The 14327-nt window shown below is 33.0% G+C and overlaps 1 protein-coding gene across 1 annotated transcript in view; it reads left to right on the plus strand.

Annotated features, from left to right (window-relative positions):
• ZDHHC17 (zinc finger, DHHC-type containing 17) overlaps positions 1-14327 on the plus strand; it is a 64807-nt gene that overhangs the window by 43526 nt on the left and 6954 nt on the right. The window contains exons 11-16 of the mRNA XM_005884171.2: positions 5725-5849; positions 6799-6861; positions 9348-9441; positions 10322-10405; positions 12162-12319; positions 13192-13286. Of these exons, the coding sequence (XP_005884233.1) occupies positions 5725-5849; positions 6799-6861; positions 9348-9441; positions 10322-10405; positions 12162-12319; positions 13192-13286 (619 nt within the window). The remainder of the gene's footprint in view (positions 1-5724; positions 5850-6798; positions 6862-9347; positions 9442-10321; positions 10406-12161; positions 12320-13191; positions 13287-14327) is intronic.

Here is a 14327-nt window from a genome sequence, read left to right on the forward strand (position 1 = left end):
AATTGTAAATGTGTATGCATGTGTGGGTATCAAAGAAGTAAGGTCATTGTTAATTTCTGATATTTTTACATAGAAAAAGTTCAGTCAGTAAGAGAGTCTGATGTATTATAATAAAGACACATGTTTCATAAATGTTCGTTAAGTCATTTTCAAAACATTACTACAAAGTATATAAGATTTTAAATGGGTGCAGTTTTTGGTGACTTGATTTTAATTAGTACCTGGTTTCACTTCACAGTCTTGCATGTTATAATACTGTATTCTTTTTGTTAAATTGTCCTGTATTTTAGTTGAAAAACAAAACATGCTTATTTTATTTTTGAGAGTAAGGCATAATTGTAGCTACATTTGTAATGCTTATATTTTTATCGTGTATATAATTACTTTCAGAAAGTATAGTACTTTTAAAATACTTCCTTGTGTAAGTATCAAGTGAAATTTTTCCATGTGGCAGTTTTCACTAGCTCCTTCTGGGCTTGCATAATATTTTCACATAAAAATTGTCCTTCCAGAATTTATTATTAAACATTAGAATTGTCTTATTGGGACATTTAGTATGAGTAAGACAGATTTACTTGTTTTCATTACCTCATCTATTTTAAATTTATAAAAAAGCACTGACCTCTGAAGTGACTTTGTATTCCAGACATATTTTTTAACTTGATTTCCTAAATTGGACAGTAAATTTTATGTTCAAGAAAAAAGTTAGATTCCCATCTTAAAATAATTTGAGACTGTTGCTAAACTCTTAATCTGTTGTGCATGTAAGTGAAGAAAAAACAGGAAAATTAGTAAATTAAAAAATAATGAAAACTTTATGCCAGACTTTCTTATGTAGTGCAATTTGAATTTTCTTTATTTGGATATAGTATAAAAAATAGCTCTGCAGATTCCCACGGCTGGAGAGTTGAGAATGTGAGAGGAAGGAAAGGCCAGAACATTCAAGCCTATATAACTTGCCCTATTTGAATAATTCTGCATTTAAAATAGATTTGTATGTAATTCATTTTTAAATGCATGGAATAAATTGCACATGCTAATTTTTCAAATAAAAATTGTAGTATGAGAATACTAAATTTTATACTTACCTGTATAGTAGGGTTGATCATAGTATTGTCTCAGAGAATTCTAGAAAAGATGAATATAATACAGTTTAAGACATACCTGACATGTAAAAAGTGCTAAATAAGTACCTATTATTATTTATCTGTGAATTTTTAAATCTTAAGTTCGTGTCTCAATGGGCTTTAAATGTGCATTTACATATTTGAATGTGTTTGTGTATATCTTACTCATGGGATGTGGAATACAATCACAAATAACTTTAAATTCTGATTTTAAAAAACCCTCCTTTTATACTTGTCTGTGTTGTAAAAGAACCATATCTCTAGTTCCTGTATGATTTTAGAGCTACATTTTTTGTTTTTCAGTATTAAATTTCTGAGCCAGAGAGAGAAGCCCAAAAAACCTGTAGGAAGGAAATAGTAAAGAGCCCAGATGAATTTATAATGGATACAAAAAGGATATTAGACAGAAAGGGCCATGAAGCTCATGATACAGGATAATGATTAAGGTGCAGAGATAAATTAGCAGCAGCAATCAGGGGTAACTACCTCTTTTGCTGACCCCGTCTCCTTGCTGTTGCTTCTACCATTTTCCTCTTGCTACTAAGTACTACGTATGTAATTAAAGCTGATTAGATAGTTTTGAAAAATAGAATTACAGTCAATTTTCATTATTCACAGTAGTTAAGTTCTATAAAGTCACTGTGAATACCCACTGTTCCTAGGGGAAAAGAAGGTTAGCTTCCTATAAGCCTCTGGTCACAACATTTTTATCAACCAATCAGAATATAACATTGTTTTACATGTGTTTCTGTTTAAACACAAAGTTTAATATTTATTGTTGACTCATTAAAGTGAATTCATTGCCAACCACACGATAATCCATGCCTGAATAAAACATATCTAACACATGTATTTTCTCTGTAGGCATAGCACAGTCTTCTTGCCTGTAGGACATTAGATAGCACTTAAGCACTACACTTAGAGGCCATTTCAAAAGGCAAAGTCACCAATAAAAACACAACGATGTGGAAGATATGGCACTAAATAAACTATGAAAAGACATTGTTCACAGTATAAAGGTGAAACACACGGAGGCAGAGTGTGACCTTGTTCAACTCAGCTGAGAATGTGTGTGTAGGGTGACTCATACTATTTGCCATTTTGTGCATATACATAAAAGACTGCAAAAACACTGTGAGTATTGATTTTCGGGCTGCAAATAAATTTTTTACTGAGTAGGCATGAGGATCAACTTTATGTTTTTCATAATATACCCACCTAAGTGTTTTTGTGAGGATAATGAATTTTATATTGACATAAACTATTTCTTTTAATAAATAAGTTCTTATTTTTTTACTATTCATTAAATATTTACCACCCCATTATACACCTTATAAAGTCACTGTGAATACCCAGTGCTTTTTGGTTTATAGCGTCCTGAGATATTTTATTTGGTTCTCAGAACAATTCTTTGAGATTAGAAAAAACAGAATGCACAAATTGTAATGCTGTTTTCTAACAGATGGATAAATTGAGGTTCTGAGAAATTGTATATCTTGCTTAGAGCCACATAGGTAGGTGATATCAAGTCTGGTGTAGAACCCAGTCCTTTGACCTGATATAGAATAACCTTAAATTCATAGACCTTCCTGTAAAGCAGTTTGGCAACCTGTAGAAAGAGCTTTAAAAATACACTTTGATCTCTTAATCACTTATTCATAATTAAGTAATCATGGATAAGATCAAAGATTTATTTACTAGGATGTTTATCATAGTGCTATTATAATAGAGAAAAATGGAAATAACCTAAATATCCAACCTTAATACAGGGATAGTTTTGTCAGTTACACTACATATGGTATGAGATAAAATAGCTATTAAAATGCTTTTTATAGACTTGATATGGGCTGATACTTAGGATATAATAAAAATGCTATAAATTATGTTTACAGAATGATTCTAATTTTAAAATGCACAAAGGATATGAACTGGAAGTGGCGACATGTAATTTTATCAGTGATTATCTCTGGGTGTTAGATTCATGCGTGATTTTATTTTGTTTCTTGTCGTTTTATTTATTTGAAAATTTTATTGACTATGCTTCTTTTATAATAATCAACTCTAAAATTCACTGTCATACCCAGTACAGTCAACTATGGTTGGCACCACTTATTATTTATTTATTTTTATTTCAGAGAGGAAGGAAAGGGAGAGATAGAAACATCAATGATGAGAGAGAATCATTGATCGGCTGCCTCCTGCATGCCCCCTACTAAGGATCCAGCCCGCAGCCATTAAGCCACTGTGGCTGGGCAGCACCACTTTTGAAATATTGACAGTAGGTTATTAGAAATTCTTTGTGTCTAAAAATAAATTATTTTCAGTTATGTTTTAAGGTCAACTAAGTTTTTAAACTAAAGATAGATGTGAAAAACTTTAGAGCCTGGAATGATTACATATATAAAAATGAAGAGAATGCAAAATTATCATTTTCACCATTCTCTTTTATGTATTTTTCTCTTAAATATTTTTTCTACTTCTTCAGTTTTTTGTATATCTTTCTTAGTTTCCTTCTAATATCCTCTAAGTTTGTTATTACCTTTCTTTAGGTATCCGATCACCTATAAATATTGCTATAAATATTCTTGTATATTTTTGTGCACATGAGCAAAAGTTTCTCTGAAATTATTAAAGATGGTCTTTTATTTTAAGTTCTGAAACTGTTATAATAAGTAAAAGTACTGTCCCTGAAAAAATGCCAGGATTCAGCATTCTTTGCACATGCATTTACCTAACTTTATTCTCAAGAGATTTTTAGCTGTTGGAACAGCTGAAAATTTAACTTTGTATTTACTCTCCTCTGTACCAGTACATTTTCTTTTTCTTTTTTTAAACCTGTTTTATTGATTTCAGAGAGGAAGGGAGAGGGATAGATAGAAATATCAACAATGAGAGAGAATCATTGATCAGCTACCTCCTGCACACCCCTCACTGGGGATCAAGCCTGCCTGCAATATATGTGCCCTGACTGGGAATCGAACCACTACCTCCTGGTTCATGGGTCAATGCCCAACCACTGAGCCACACCAGCTGGGTTGTACCAGTGCATTTTCTGAAATAAATATGGTAAAAGTTGGGAGAAATAGGAGACTGGAGAAAGAGAAATCACTTTTATATATATGACAGGTGATAATAATTACTCTTCTTCCTTTTTTTTCTCCTATATTTTATGAGGTTATTTAGTGTTTGGGTATTTACCAAACAAATATAGGATTATTTTATTCAAAAAGCTGTTCTTTTTCCTGTGCTTCATAAGAAATGTGAACAGTGTATATATATGATCATGTCCAAAAGTCTTACAAAATTGTTGTAGGATACTTTCTTACATAAAATCTTGAAAATGAAATCTTAGTATTCCAGATTTTTGTGTCAGAAATGTATTGTTCTAACAACATTGCTTTATTTTTCCTAATGCTTTTTAAAAGTCTTTGATTCTTCACTTATTTTTATAAATGCCTAGTACATTTTTATATTTTTATTAGATAGAAAAATATGACCATAGAAACTATTTCTGTTTTAAGCAACTTTATAAATATCTTTTCTAAAATTAAGGTTAGCTTGAATGTTTTCAAAAAAGGCAAAGGAGAGAATTTGAAGGCAGTATTTTAAATATATGAGTATGATATCTGAAGAGTTTGGTAGCTATATAAAGATTTTAATGCATATAAATAAAGTTATATATATATATGCGACTATTCAACCGTTCGACCAGTAGCTGTGATGCACAATGACCACCAGGGAGCAGACGCTCCAACCCATAGGTTAGGTTGCTGCTGGGGCCGTCAGCCTGAATCTAGTTCACCCACACCCTGGGCCCAGAGAGGAGGGAGGAGGGAGCCTGATGATTCTTAGAATTGGCCGCAGGTTAGCTTGCTCCTGGAACTCCGTTGGCCCCGAATCTGGTTCACCTGCACCAGATTCCCTTTCAATGTGCACGAATCCGTGCACCGGGCCACTAGTATGATAATAACTTTGAACATGAGAAGTCCCTTCATTTTTGTCAAAAGAAATAATCATTTAAAAATGATCTAGTCAATGAATTTTTAATGTGCTCGCTGACTTTTAAAAAGTAGATAAGCCTACATGATTTAATGTTTATAAAGAATTCACATTTTTGCCCTAGCTGGTTTGGCTCAGTGGATAGAGCATTGGCTTGCGGACTGAAGGGTCCTGGGTTCGATTCTGGTCAAGGGCATATGCCCAGGTTGCAGGCTTGATCCCCAATAGGAGGTGTACAGGAGGAGGCAGTGGAATGATTCTCTAGATCAATGATTCTCTCTCGTCATTGATGTTTCTATCTATCTTTCCCCTCTCCCTTCCTTTCTGAAATCAATAAAAATATATTTTAAAAAAAGAATTCACATTTTTACTTTTTACATTTAGGTATGGACATATGGAAAATATCTCATTTGATGTTTACAGAATAGATAAACCAGCTTGGGTAGTAGATGTAATAACCTATTTTCATGTAATAGATAAACCAGTTTGTATTTTTTGATTGGTAGGTGGGGTTTTTTTTTGTGGTAAAATTTAATGGATTATAAATTTACCTATAAGAGTAACTCATTGGCTCTTTAGATTCCTTAACTTTAAGTACATCTCAACTTTTTATTTATTCATCTTCCATTCCTTGCCAATAGTGTTGCACTTTTCTACAATTTTGGGAAGTCTTGGAAATCTGATCCAGGGATAATTAAAGCTACAGAAGAACAAAAGAAAAAGGTAGCAAGAAACAATCTAACTAGTCACTTGAGTTTCACTACCAAATTATCAGTAGTTATGGTAGATATTAGAGTACAAAGGAAGAAACTGTTTAGAATTTTCAAACCAAAGAAGTTTCAAAACAAACAGATGTATAGTTGGTGCTCTTGTGATGCCTGTCCTTACACTTCCATAACATTTGATACTTTTATGCATTGCTTATTCATAAGGCTACTGGGATTGCTTTGAGAGGTGAATACAATATTTTAAACATCTCTGTAAACCCTCCACTAATAATATGCATTCAGTAGATGTTTGTTGAAAGACTTTGTAAATTGAAAGGCCAATAAATTGGTTGATACTGCAGATATATCATCACAATAACTGAAATATTTGTATATATGATCCTGGGCATCCCTCACTGTAACACAGGTACTTAGGAAGCCAATTTTATTATTTTAAGCGCTAGTTATGGACATACGGAAAATACCTATTTTAACCAGTTTTTTTTTAAAAAAAACAAAACAAATCCTGATGAATTATGTCTGCTTACAGTAGACTAAAACACTGGCATGTTCTTATAGCCCAATCCCCCCTTTTCTAGGAGATTGCTACTGTTATGTTATAGTATTCTTCAGACATTACTGCTAATAATTGGTTTGACAGGTTTTCTTAGTCATAATCCAGTTCTGAAGATTCAGGACCAGCTGTTAGGGTAGGTAACTTAGTTTTATTCTCAGAGGAATATTCCCATAACTAAGTTTAGGATCGCCTTTTCATATATCCAAGGAACAAAACTCCTATATTCATACTGTGGTGAAATAGCATAAGTAAATGAATAAAAGATTTTATTTGAGCTGAAAACATTGGTTACTTAAAGATGAACATCATGTTGATTGATTGATTTGATGGCACAGTAGTTGGTGAACATTGTTCAGTTTTGAGTAAAATATATATTTTTAATTTACAGACAATAGTTGAACTTGCAGAGACAGGAAGTCTGGACCTCAGTATATTCTGCAGTACCTGTTTGGTAGTATTTTTTTTTTCTTCATTCTTCCATCTATCCTCTTCTAGCAGTGGTATAGCATAGAGGGTTTGGGAAACAAAGAGAAGACGTTCTTTTGCTGAACACATTTTGTGCCCTCCAAAAAAGTGATACAAGAAGAAAGATGGTAAAATGATGTCTCCTTCCAGTGTGCTTATTCCTTGATAGAACTTGACTATAGTTCTGATTCAGAGATGCCATTCATTGATATTCATTCTTATTCTCTTCCTCTCTCTTAAAATGTAATTCAACAAATAAAAAACTAAGTAATAATGCCTTTAAAATCAAAGGTTTAGTATGATCCCTAACACTATTATTTTTTTAACTACATCAGTCTGTCTATATTAGAATGTTATGCAACTTTGAGCACTATTTTATTGATATTAAAAATTGTTATCTTCATCCAGGTCATAGATAAAGATACATATGAAATTAGATAGCATTTACTTGTTGACTCAGCTATGGTAATATTGACATTATTCTATTACAGACATCAAATTTCTATAGAATAACTATTTTTGTTTTTATTATTTTCTGCTTTAATTTTTATAATTCTTGAGAAAAGTGTATAAATTGCTACAATGGTTACCATGTTTATTTACATGGAAATTGAAATATCTTCAAATTGTACCTGAAACTAAATGCTCTTTTATACCTTTGCAACTGAACTGATGTCTTAACATTTGAATAATAATAAAATAGTTTAGGATTATGGAATGAGTTTTTTAAACTGAGCTCTAATGCTACAGATTCCTTAAGTTGCTTCACTTAACATTCATTGACCAAACAGTCATGGTTTTGAATATTCAAAATATATACTGCTATGGTTTTGGAAGCAACTTTAGGGTGCTATTTTCAAGCATTCTTTAAAAGATGGTTTTTGTTTCTATGTTTTACAATGGGTTATTTACATGTTTGGCATTCTTAACCTATAGAATGTTTTTATAGCCTACTGTTCTGTGGACATTATTCTGTCCTATAAAGTTAAGAATGCATTGCTGATGTGTTTGCCGTATGGCAAACAAATTCTTTATAGAGTCACTCAGTACAGTTTTATTGTTAAACAAATATTTAATAGCAAGAACAAAACTATTTTTGCCGTCATAGTCTAAATGTTTTATAATGTTTTTATAAGCTGTGTACTCCTGGGTAGATAATTTGATTTTGTAAAGTAAGAACATACATGTTATAAAATGATTCAAATCAACAGAGTATTTCTCATCATATGGGTATCTTTCACTTTGATAAATAGGCAAATCTCTAGGAGACACACCTAGATCACAATTTTCTAAAAAACAGTTACTTTGTACATGAACTGAAGAGACTACTATATTCAGGAGCCTCTGTCCGTCTTTAGTTCAGAATTCATTGACAAGTGAATTCCCAGAGGGGAAATGTAGCTGAGGATTCAAGGTGGGAGTAGAATTTACCTAATATATCCTGCTACTTTCTCCTAAATAGATGTAGTCACATTATCTGTGGTAAAGACTAACTTACCCTTTTCTTTGATCCACAGATCATATTAGTACATATAAGAGCTGCAAAGTCCATTTAGGTTTTCTTCTTAGGACCTCAGAATAATGTATAATCTTATGAAAATTATTGGGGAAATGGCAGTGCTTTTGTTAAAACACCAATGAAGGATATTATAAATTTTGTTTCTAGCATAGTTTAATCACTTTAGCCTTTTGTCATATACCCAGCACTGGGACTACCAGTCCTTCAAAGATTACTACTGAGTTCTTATATTCACTTGGCTGATTTAGAAAAATATAGAGTAAAATATTTTACAACAGTTAAAACATTAAGACATTATAAACATGAACTCTTTATTGCCTGTCAGAAGCTGAATAATGTATTTATAATTTGTTTTGCAAGAAATAGGGAGTACCTAAACTTCCTAAGCATATTGTACATTCTTAGATATGGCCATGCATTTCAGGGTATGTCTGTACCTGAAACTGAGATCGCAGGAGGCACTGAGAAATAGATGTGTACACTTATATTTTTTGCTAGAATATGGGATGACTCATATTAAATGATTTTGAATTCTAAAAGCTTTTATTCACTTCTAACTTGACCTTCCTTTTACTAAAGAACAATTTCATTTTATTAACAACTAATATCATGACCATTAATCACAATACATTTTCATTTAGAAGCCTGGAAAATGGTGTTTTTATTATTCAGAAATTTGAGGGATATAAATTAAAAATAGTATCATTCATACAAACAGCAAATTGGATGATTCTACTCCCTTCTTAAGAGTTTATATTCTAGAGTAGCCTTATCCTTTTCAACTTTGTTGTTGCAATTGAAATTGTTTTGTTTTACCCTTGGAAACCTTGGTATAATTCTTTCCCAAAAATATAGCTTTATTTTTTCATAATTATACTTTGAGAAAATAAATGTTCTGCTTTCCTCTCCAAGATATAGTGCCTTTTATAATCTTTTAACATGCCTATTAACAGATACGGAAACCAGTGAGGTCCAAACATTGTGGTGTGTGCAACCGCTGTATAGCAAAATTTGATCATCATTGCCCATGGGTGGGTAACTGTGTAGGTAAGTTTTATTAGTAATTTCTAAATATATTGTTCATTTAAGTCATTCTAAGTAATTAATAATGTATAATATTAAAGCTGATAGTAGAAAGTTCATTCCTGTACCTTACTACACTCATTCCCCCTAACTCCCTAATTATCTTCGGGTTGACAAAACAAGTTCAGTTGAGAGGATGCGTTTAAAACCAGTGTCTAGAAAAGATTGATAGCATTTCTCTATCAATTTTTTCTGGTGCCTACTCTTTCCTATTTTCTCCATTGGATAATAGTGAAATTGAAAAGGAGACAGATAGTATTTTTTTAAATTAAACTAGAGAAAGTAAGGCAATAAAAATATTTGAAAGGATACAATGCACAGAGGAATGACAAATAAGAACTCTACATAATTCAGTGTTCAAGAATGATGTAGTCTGAGGAGATGAGCTGAGTGATCTGAGAGATGGCCCTGGGATTTCATGAGGTGACAGCAGGGAAACATTACAAAGATTGTGTAACTGTTGGGGAGAAGTCTTTGAAAAGTTGGATTATGAAGTTTATAAAAGTAAAGCTAAAATAGGGATATTTTAACATCACAAAGCAAAGAAGAGCATTAAAGCTCAGAATTGTGACTTACTTGGTTCTTTGAGACTCTTGCCTTCAAAATGAGTATCATTGCAGTCATCACATCTTTGTATGTTGTTATAGGCATTCTTATATTAAGACTTTAGTGAAATCATTAATTTTCTTGAAGAACATTTTCTAAAATAATGTGTGTGATTATTGTTTCAGTTGTATCACACCTTTCATGACAGTCTCTCCCTCCCCCTAATTCTTCTCACCCCTGGTGTGTTTCCAGTTGTTTTTTCTTAGCTGAAAAAAATTGCTTCTTTGTTGTTTTTTAGGTGCAGGCAACCATAGATACTTTATGGGCTACCTGTTCTTCTTACTTTTTATGATCTGCTGGATGATTTATGGTTGTATTTCTTGTGAGTACAATTAGGTTTTTTCTCTTCTTAGAACACAAATGTTTGCATACTCATGCTTACCATGTTAACAACAATATGATAATGACAAAAATCTTTTAACTAAAAATTTTGGTTTGGGGCAACTCACTGCAATGAAGCATAAAGAAAAAATAGATAATAGAATTATCAATTATGTTCAACTTATAGTATAAGCAACAGAATTACCAATTAACTATTGTTCAATACATGTGTCCCTGAAAAAATGTGTTGGCTTAATAGGCTTTGAAAAGCTTCTGGGTTAAATATATGTACATGTTTTTTACATCATTTGCTTGCTTTACTGTAGTAGTTTATAGATTTTGTGATTGTGCTAGTTGCTCTTTCTTAGCAAACATAGTTGTTTCTTAGCAAACATGGTAAAGATAGTTGAAGTTAAATTTGCAGAGAACTTGAAATATTTTGAGAAGTGAGGTAATTATTGCCTACTAGAGAATATTAAAAGATATTAGAAATTACTCTTTTAAGAATAAGTTGTCATTCATTTGATCATATAAGTTTAGTACCTTAGAGGAATTTGTGGGGTTTTGTTGCATTGAAAACATAAATTGGAAAGAGTTTAAATCAGCAGTTCTCAACCTGTGGGTCACGACCCCTTTGGCGGTCGAACGACCCTTTCACAGGGGTCGCCTAAGACCATCCTGCATATCAGATATTTACATTACGATTCATAACAATAGCAACATTACAATTATGAAGTAGCAACGAAAATAATTTTATGGTTGGGTCACAACATGAGGAACTATATTTAAAGGGCCAGAAGGTTGAGAACCACTGGTTTAAATGAATATATTAGTTACTATGCAGGTCTTGGTGGTACTTAGCATAAAGATGTATTAGATCCCAGCTTAAAAATAAATCTTGGAAGGATGATTTCCTGGTTCTCCTACGCACACAGATATTGAGAATAACCTCTGTTATTGCCCTAATAAAAAAGGAGGCTACGTCCTCAAATACGTGTGTATAGTATCCATCAAATAAAATCTGAATATATTTAAATACAGTGATTTTTTTTTAAAAGATTGGCTGCTTTGCTTTCCATTTCTGATGTGATTTTTTTTGTTTTTATTTTACTTTTTATCTATTTTACTTTTTCCATCGCCATTTATCTCATGTCCTCTTCCACCTCCACCCTCCCTTCCCATCTCCGCCTGCAAAATCACCACCACAATGTTAACCATGATTTGTCCCTGTTTTGTTTTTTTCTTTTTCTCAATCTCTACACCTCCCAACCCTAACCCTAAAAAACCCCCAACACACACACATTTTTCACTAATGTATAATCGGATTATTTAAGACTATAAAAAATGTGTATTGAAAGTCACTAATTAAAGCTAGACTCTTAGATCATGCTTTTTGTTTTGTGTTTCTTTTGGCGGGGGGCAGCCCCCCCTTTTTTTTAAGCCTCATGTAAGGCTATGTTTATTGTGTTGTTTTGTGCTTCTTTTGAGAGAGAGAGAGAGAGAGAGAGAGAGAGCGCAAGCGAGCGTAATCAGTTAGCTTCCGTATGCACCCCATCCGGGGACCAAACCCGTAACTTTGGCATGTACCCTGACTGAGAATCAAACCTGCAACCTTTTTGGTGTATGGGACATTGTTCCAACCAACTGAGCCACCTGGCCAGGGCTTGGATCATGTTTTTTAAGTGGTGCCTACCACAAATACCTACACAGGTGCTTGGGTGATTATTGAGTAAATGTGAGTATTTTTCTGATTTTAGACTGGGGACTCCACTGTGAGACCACTTACACCAAGGATGGATTTTGGACATATATTACTCAAATTGCCACATGTTCACCTTGGATGTTTTGGATGTTTCTGAACAGCATTTTTCATTTCATGTGGGTGGCTGTATTACTCATGTGTCAGATGTACCAGGTACGTGCAAGTGCATTATTTGTTCTTTAGTGTACTAATTGAAAACTCTTAAAAATTTACTTCTTGCTTAAAAGATCATAATGTATTCTCTTTTCACTCACTCTTACCTTTCAAATAGTACAGTTTTAATTTACTTTTTCTTTGTACTTTTCTTCCTCCTCTCCTCCTCCTTATTTTATGAGCTTCTGACTCTGAATACTACTCTTGACAGAACTTTTTATTTCTGTTTTTCCTGATTCAAATACATCCAATTGGATATAATTGTAAGTTTAGATTGATGATGCCATTAAATTTGTGTTCATTTTAATAATGTTTTATTACTGACAAATATCAACATTTGTCTTTTATTAAATTATTTTTTAAAAAGTTCATTCTTAAAGGGTCTGATTGAGGTGGTCTGTGTACATAGTGTCCATCTCTCCATGTGCACAATGCCAAGTAACCTGTTTTATTTTATTTTTTAATATATATTTTTATTGATTTCAGAGAGGAGGGGAGAGGGAGAGAGAGAGAGAAACATCAGTGATGAGAGAGACTCATGGATCAGCTGCTTCCTGCATGTCCCCTACTGGGGATCCAGCCCCACCTGGGCATGTGCCCTGACCGGGAATCGAACCATGACCTCCTGGTTCATAGTTTGACGCTCAACCACTGAGCCACAATGGCTGGGCCTGTTTTTAAATATATTCCCCATTTTATGAGCTATTTTTCATGGAGTCAAAATGATATTTTGTGAACTAGCTTGATATTCTCCTGATTGAAAACCAAAAGCAGACTTCATCATTTTTCTCTCCATCCTGACCTTGAGAGTTCATTAACTTACTTACATTAAATACTCAGAGAATTAATGGCTTGCTTTCCTTATCTCTTAGATATCATGTTTAGGTATTACTACAAATGAAAGAATGAATGCCAGAAGATACAAGCACTTTAAAGTCACAACAACATCTATTGAAAGCCCATTCAAGTACGTACATGTTTATAAATTTAATATTTTCCCTTGGCATATAAATTTCCTTACTAAACCAAACTCAGCAATTATCTAGTGAATACATCAAAGAGAAGTGTTTTCTTTATTTACGGCAATAGGATATTAAGTAGGAAATGTTTCTTTTACTTAGCAATATGTAAAATAGTTTATAAATCCTACTAAATTTTAAATTTCAGCCACACGTAGCATTAATTAGTTTATCATAACTTTAGAATTTATCACATTAACTGTTTATAAATTTGTGGCACTCTTTTTTTTCTTAATTGCACAATTCAAACTTTATTGACCTGTTAACATAAGTATTTGATTTTTAATCTTTCCATCAATTTATAAATTTTCATTAGAAAATGAATGTATCCAGAGAAATGAAATAAGATTTTAAAAATATAATCAATTGAAGTTTATATTTAGGGAAATTTCCTAGGCTCTAAGACAGCTACTTTTCAGTACAAGTTGTGTATTTTATTTACCCTCTGATTGAGACAAAAATTCCCACATGTCTTATCTTTTTAAATTGAGGTATAATTGGCATGTAACATTACATTAGTTTTAGGTGTACAACATAATTTGATATTTGCATACATTGAAAAATAATCACCACAAGAGTCTAGTTAACATCTGTCACCATACATAGTTAAAAAATTTTTCTTATGAGAACTTTTAAGATCTACTCTCTTAGCAACTTTCAAATATGCAATACAATAATATTAACTACTAGAGGCCTGGTGCACAAAATTCATGCACAGGTAGGGTCCCTAGGCCTGGCCGGTGATCAGGGCTGATTAGGTTCCTCACCTCCCTGCCTCCTCCTTCCCTTGCTCCCTCAGCGCCCCACCGCCACTGCTGGTCACCCACCATGTTTTGTGCCGCCCCCTGGTGGTCAGCGCACATCATAGCGAGCGAGTGAATTCCCAGTCTCCCGGTCGAACTTCTAAGGGGACAATTTGCATATTAGCCTTTTATATAGGACTAGAGGCCCGGTGCACAAAAATTTGTGCACTCGGGGGGGGGGGGGGG

The sequence above is a fragment of the Myotis brandtii genome, unplaced genomic scaffold, assembly GCF_000412655.1.
Source record: "Myotis brandtii unplaced genomic scaffold, ASM41265v1 scaffold82, whole genome shotgun sequence".
Lineage (NCBI taxonomy): Eukaryota > Metazoa > Chordata > Mammalia > Chiroptera > Vespertilionidae > Myotis > Myotis brandtii.